The sequence below is a fragment of the Lissotriton helveticus genome, chromosome 8 (genome assembly GCF_964261635.1).
Source record: "Lissotriton helveticus chromosome 8, aLisHel1.1, whole genome shotgun sequence".
Classification (NCBI taxonomy): Eukaryota; Metazoa; Chordata; class Amphibia; order Caudata; family Salamandridae; genus Lissotriton; species Lissotriton helveticus.
In genome coordinates, this window is record NC_136069.1 from 971,995,104 (window position 1) to 972,002,475 (window position 7,372).

Consider the following 7,372-nt stretch of genomic DNA (forward strand, 5'->3'; position numbering starts at 1 on the left):
AACCTCTGAGACCCACTTTGTGATTAGACCAGCTGTCCTGGAACCATCTCTCCAAGCTGCCTGCTCCTGACCACGAGGACATCTTGACATTACCTATCTGCTCTCATCATGGCCTGGGTACTGACGAACAAGCTGTACCCCTGGGGTCCTGAGGCCCTTGCAATCTGCTCCCTCGAGTGGGACCCCTTGCGTTTATTTTAAGTCCCCTTGTGCAGTGTATTTTCAGGTGGCCCCCTTCTTCGTAGCGCAGCAACTACCAATGACCTCAGCATCCTGCTCTCAGCTGAATACGGGATGCTCCTCAGAATCCTCTGGTGGAACATTGGGCCTGGCCTTGCTGCTTACTTAAATCCTGAACGGGAACCTTGAAATCGAACTGTTTGATTTTATATTATTTTTCTTGTTTTGTTTCATTGACTTCATTGGTGTGTAATTGAGCACAAAAGTAATCCATTTCCTAAAAAGTACTTACTGTAGAACGAAGTTCTTGGTCTGAAAAACTGCATAAAAATTTGTGGTATTTTTATAAATTGGTCTTGTATTTATTCTTGAGTGTGTGTTTATTGTCTCAGTGAAAACAACAAATGCATAGCACTACCCTCTGATAAGCTTAACTGCTTGCCCACACTACCACAAATAGAGTGTTAGTGTTAGAAATGGGGGTCTCTAGCTGGCAGAGGTAAGTACCTTTGACGAAGTCCTTGGTTTCTCTCCTTGGCAAAGGTATGCCTTGATTCCCAGAAGTGATCTAAAGTTCTGGGCCCCAATATTTATTCTACAAAATCCTTTGTTCTCTGAAGGCAAAGAGGGTCTGTACCTAGTCAAAACCAGGTCTGTCCTCCCTGGTGCAGATTCCTGGCAGGAGGTGGAGACAGCACTTTTGAAAGCAGACCTGGCCCAGGTAGCTGAAAGGAAATCTCCTCCCCCTACTCTCTATTCTATGAAGGCTCAGGCAAGTGAAAGGAAATCTCCTCCCCCTACTCTCTATTCAATGCAGGTCCCATTCAGCCCAGCCCTGACCCATCAGACTCCTGGAGCCAAAGCCCTCTACAGCCCCCTGCCACTCACAAACCAGACATGGAATACACAACCCTAGCAGAGGCATACTGGGTGGTTAGGCAAGAAAATACCTACTTTCTAAAAGTGGTATTTTCAAACACAGAATGTAAAAATCACCCTCATTAAACAACGTATTTTAACATTCTGAGTTCAGGCATACTAAACTCGTTTTTCTACCGTGTTCCCTGGGTCAGTTACGATTGTAAGATGTTATAATCAAACTGCCCATTCTGACCTATGGGAACAGGTAGCCTTGCAATAGTGAAAAACGAAACTAGCTGTAATTCACTATCAGGACATGCCACACACATCAGGGCATGTCCTACTGTTTACATACAATGCACCCTGCCCACAGGAGTACCTTGGGCCTACCTTATTGACTGTTATGTAGAAAAGAGAGGGTTTAGGGACTGGCAAGTGGGTGCACTTGCCAAGTCGATATGGAAGTCCCAGACTGCACACAGGCTCTACAATGGCAGGCCTGAGCCTCATTTTACAAGATGTTTCCTACAGGGGGCATAAGGATTTGACACGTCCCCAGGTGTCCAGGATCTTGTAAATCTGGCACAGCATCAAAATCCATGAGTGTTGCTTGGGAAAACCCACCACAACGCCCATGGATTGCCTACTGGGTGCAGAGTAAAGCAAAACAGCAACTTGCACTGCTCTGCCTTACTCCATATCTATGAGCCCATTCAAAGCAACGCATAGTGGCTTTACGTGGCCAAAGAGATATGAATTTTTTATTGTGCCCGCCCAAGAGTCACAAAAAGTTACGCTCCGCTGACACAAAGGAGCTCGTAAATATGCCCCTTGGCTTTATGTTAATCAAAAAGTGAAGGATGGAAATGGGTCTGTCAGTGCTTTCTAACCTCTTCAGTTCTGATGTGTACCATTCGATTTCATGCCAGCAAGGAGGCACAGTGAGTTGACCAATTGCACCCGTTTTTTGCATGTTATAGAAGGTGCTCCAGATGCCTTCAGCCCTCTCCGTTGTAACGATAATGTGGGCTCAAATTTTCCTCTGTTAAATGACAGTGGGGATTAAGAGCAGACTCTACCCACCAACTTTTGCTCCACTGACGAAAACCGGAATATGTAAATATTTGGGCAAACAACTTTTGTTTTTTTCTCACTTATCTTTATAAAATATAGGGCACGCCCTCTCTTTCAAACCCTCTGCATCCCGCCAATTTTGGGAGACACTGAACGTTTTTTGAATGTATATATATATATATATATATATATGAGGAATAACTGATAGGCATATCGAAATTTTACAAGCATGCCTGAATGATTGTTGTATTATTCCTAATTGGCAAATAAAAGATGCCATCACCTCCGTGGATTCTCCACTTTTGTTTCTGAATCAACATGGCATTTAACACGTTGTTCTTTGGAATAAAAAATAATCATCTTCCTTTACATAGGGTATATGGCCTAACTGTTCAGGCTGGTATGTTGCATCCAAGTACGTCCAAGTCTCATTTGTGCTTAAAGTATCCACTTGTAATGACTCAGATGAGCTAAACAAACGTGCAGTGCTGTCCTGAGTAATCTCTAGCTGGCAAGAAGTATTATTTTAATCATTTCCAAGTGCCAGATTGTTTGGCTCTGAGGCTTTCTTAATCTTAGGGGAAGCCCATCATTTTGTGACTGGTATCTAAAGCTGCCTCTAACCCATGAGATCTGATAGGCAAACATGCTTTCTCATCTCTAATGTGCTCCCATGCAGAGGGATGTGAATTTGTAGTTAATGATGGTCTGCTCTTTTGCAAGAAGCCAAGACTGATATTCATCTGGCGTGCCCCTCCTGCACCGACATAACCAATCAAAAAAGAAAGAATGCAAAGTTACCCGAGCAATTCCTAATTAGTAGGACAGGTCGGTCTTGTTATCTGCTTCTTGACTTTAAAAACAGCAAAGCCTTTTGATAGTATTTTCCCACATCTGGGAACACGATTTTAAATGGTAGTGACATTTTAGATTGAAATGCCTCATGCCACCCTAACTGGACAACTCATAACATTTCTTACATTTTGATAGACTTACTGATCGCTTTTTTTCTGCAGTGGAAGTCACGACTGATGAATCCTGCCAAGCCCCCCTTAGAGTTCATTCTTCGGGAGCAGATTACATGAGTACCATTGAGCCTGTCAATATGAATGGCCTCTTAATTTCAATTGAGTTAATAAAGTATTAACTATCCCTATCGAGTTATGAGATCTGTGGTTAGTCTGGTGTCACCCAGAGAGTCCACAAGTGAAATAACGTGGGGGAAATGATGGATAACCAAGGAAACTGGGTGCGGAAATACCGAGCACCCTATTATTTCCTTAATTCAAAGGGTACTCTCAGGTTCTCACGTATATTATTGGGTAAATTCTTCTCCCAGAGTTAGCAATATCCCATGTAGGGGATTGGAGTTAGGGGCCAACATTCAGTGACTTCAATATGAGGCCCTCAGTTTTGTAATAATACTTAATATAACAACACCTGTTACTAGAGCACTTTGATGGTTTTCAGATCAAGTGTTATTTAACAAAGAGTTATTACTATGGTCAAACTAAGAAAACCATTGTACTTGAAATTGGTCTTGAAAGCTAGTGCTATAAAGCTGGAGAGGAGGGTGTATTCTCTTTCATTTGTAGCCATTGACGACTGAACAGAGACGAGACCACCATCTGTGCTGTGCAAAGGATTGCAGATTGAATTTCTTTAACTGAACATGCAAGAATTCCTCCCTCTTGCCAAGTGATTCTGTCCAGATCATCACATAATCGCCGTCCAACAATATCTTGTTTCTCAAAGGCCAAACAGATTTATCATTTTTATATAGGTCAGCCCCCCAAGGCACTTTGCAGCTCTGTACTAAGCCAGGGTAAAAAGGCAGGAATGCACCATATTTAAGCTCTGTATTCCTGTCCTTTCTGCCTCTGCTGGCGAGGCTTCGACAGCTTAGCACCAATGTAGGCACTCTAGCACCATTGTGCAAGGATGCCTCTTGATGAAGGCAGGATTGTTTTTGTGCAGGAAGGGTCACCTTCCTGCACAAAAACAATCCTAAGATGCATTTTCCTCTTTCTAGCTGTGCTGCATAATGAAGCACACATAGAAAGAGGAAAAAACAAGTTGAAATAAAGATATTTCTCCTTGCTTCACCTCACCTTGGGAGGCATAAGGATTGGGCGCTTCCTCAGGTTTGCATGATTTTGTAAAGAGGTGTTTTAGAATGCGGCACACATGGAAAAAGTGAAAAAGGAAAAAACGAGGAGAAATAAAGTTATTTCTCCTTGTTGCGCCTCACCTCGGGAGGCATACAGATTTGGCGCTTTCCGAAGTTCACATGCTTTTTTAAATCAGATGCAACATCACCCCACTGCAACACACATCAAGCGCTGCGTAGCCTTACTCATGATTTATGAGGCCACTCAAAGCCACTAGGTGGCTTTTCATGGCTTCATATATCTTAATGAGAGCCCTGAGCCAAGCATGTACCACTTTATGTTGTGCAAAAGGGAAGCAGGGCGCTCAAAAATAAGCTCCTTATAAAGGAGTGCGTTTGCGACCCGAGCTCCATTGTTCTAAAAACACTCTCTGTTTGTAACTGTTAGGATGTACTTCACAGGTCGAATACTTTTCCATTGTAGGAAGAAAATACACAATAATGCCCTCAAATCAATTTAACTGTCCCTTATGGCTCTTTCCCCAATCTTTCCCATTTTCCCTTCTTACAACTCTACATATCTATGACTGCTAAAAGTATTGTTTAAAGTCATGGCACTCATCTTAAATCTTATGCATGTTGTTAACTGTATTGTGTCTGTGGACATTTACAATGCAACTAGATTAGAAAATAGAACCTCCATGAGCACACAAAGAAGTAATTCTTATTAATTTTCAATGTCCATAATTTTTTTCTTCTTCTGTCCAAATCATATTTCCTTCAATTGGTACAGCACTCTAGTCCATATATCCAAATTGTATAGTATAATGTATTCATCCAACAAAAAATTATATTTTAGGAAGCCAACACGTGTTTTGTCTTGCTAAATCAAGCAACATAGACTTCTTCAGGGCTGAAAAATAGATTCCAAAATCAAGTAAGTAGCACTCTAGTCCGAACTAGTAACACCCCGCACAACTCTCAATCCTTAAATCCTTCTTGTACTTGTAACTTATTGGATGAATACATTATACTATACGATTTGGATATATGGACTGGAGTGCTGTACCAATTGAAGGAAGTACGATTTGGACAGAAGAAGAATAGAATTATGGACATTGAAAATTAATAAGAATGACTTCTTTGTGTGCTCGGGGAGGTTCTATTTTGTATGTATTACTGCCTGCATATGTAGGCTGAGGTAGAGTTGTTTGGTAACCAACTCTTCTTTCCCCTGGGAGCATATGTTTTGAATGTCTATTGTATCTATTCTGTGACCCAGATACTCAGTAGAGCGCCCTTTACCCGGTTACCGGATAGATTGGATTTCACAACTAAATTAGAATAAGATGCTTGAAAAGCTTGACAACATAAACCTCAAACACATAGTGGTGCAGGAGGACGTGGTGGCTCCAGGACTCAGAGATGTTGGGGCTCACTTCAAGTTGCTCTGAATTATTTAAACAGCCTGCCTCGATCCTGGCACTGTTTAGTCGTAGGGAAGAGTCATGCAGGGTGGAGGATTACCTGGGAGTGGAATGAGAATAACAGAAAAGAGAGAAAAGGATTCAAAGGACAGGGAAGGGTGAGAGGAGAAAGAACATGTGAAAGGGAGGAGATAACGACGAGGAAAAATAGAAAAAAGCAAGAGAAAGGATCCAGAAATAAGAATAGAACAGGTAGAATAAGGGGAGGTTGTGGTAGGCTGTAGATAGCAGAGAAACGATACGATGGATTGAGGGAGAGAGCGAAGGGAAAAATAAAGAGAGGAGCATTAGAAGAGTGAGAAGAAAAACGTGAAGGGAGGAACGTGATAAGAATGAGTGAGCGCCAGAAGGGGAAAAGACAGAGGATGTCATAATGCGGAGGAAGGGTGAAAGGACCGAGATAAGGGAGGATGGGAGAGGAAATGGCAAGTGGAAATGGAACTTGGGAACCTGCAGGTATCATTAATGGAAGAAGTCTATTGACACCCTGGTCCAGGTATGCGAGGGCCACAGCGCACCCGTTATGGCCATCTTTTATTCAAGAGCAGAAGGCCCCTGTTTCCGTTCTTGTATTAGGGCCCATCGAACCTTTGATGGTCCACTGCGCACAAACGCATTTGTGATTCTGAAAGATCCTTTGTTCATGTAAAAGAAAGAGAGCCGCGGAACATTTCAGTTGGACATGCAAAGGAAGATGAAGAGAAACACAGTTTTGCCAAAATCAGCGCTGATTGGGGACCCAAGAAAAACACTTTGGACTCCATTCGTTATATAATCAAAGGATAAAATATATTTTAACAGTTTGTGCACCAGTTGATAATTAACAAGTGGAATAATTGCGACGCAAACTCATACGAGTCCTTTCCGAAAAGACACTTCTACCTCTAAACTAGCTTTAACAACCACATGAATATTTTGAAAATAAACACAAAAAAGCCGAAAGATCAAATGCGTGTTTTCAGGCAGTCCATTCATACGGCAATTGTTATGAGCCTTAACCTACGGTCACATAACAACCTTTATATTCTGCCAGCTCCGCTTTAAGCAAATGACATATTGCATTCATTTTGGTTATTCTTAAGAATATGAAGCATACTTCAACTTTACAGTGTAGGCGATCTAGTTGTCTAAAGCTAACATTTGATTAATTGACGTTTTGTTTTGATTTTATAATACCACAATACACATTTTTTAAACCTGCATGATATTATACTAATATACATAATTTCAAATAAACAAGAATTTTGAAACTTACCATTACCAAAAGTATGTCAAAGGCAGTGTTTATACGAGGATCAGCTTTTCTGCGTTGACAGTTCCTTGTCTTCTTGCACCCTTTGTCTGGACGGTTTGAAGCTTATATACATCTCTGCAGTTACACGATTGGAGAAAATGTAGGTCAAAGTTTTACCAGTATTTGGTAAAACACACATCCTAAGACTAACAAGTGGAGTAATTGTCAAGTAAGTAGAAGCGACATACCTGAGGCAAGAACAGTAACGGTATACAATAACAGGGCTATAAGGTAACACGGTTATACATCAGCTAAGTATACAGAGAATATAAGTATGACGTGAACACTGAAAACGGAGCTCTACATATTCACAAGCCTATTTTAGATTATTTAAAACGCGAAATGTGATCCAAGGGAGTTCCCAGA

General features: G+C 41.4%; 1 protein-coding gene across 1 annotated transcript in view; it reads right to left on the bottom strand.

Moving 5' to 3' along the window:
• Positions 1–7,081, bottom strand: part of LOC144771837 (zona pellucida-like domain-containing protein 1) — a 558,912-nt gene extending 551,831 nt beyond the window's left edge. The window contains exon 1 of the mRNA XM_078656105.1: positions 6,968–7,081. Within this exon, the coding sequence (XP_078512231.1) occupies positions 6,968–6,970 (3 nt within the window). The 5' untranslated portion in view covers positions 6,971–7,081. The remainder of the gene's footprint in view (positions 1–6,967) is intronic.
• Between the last annotated feature and the right edge of the window lie 291 nt (positions 7,082–7,372).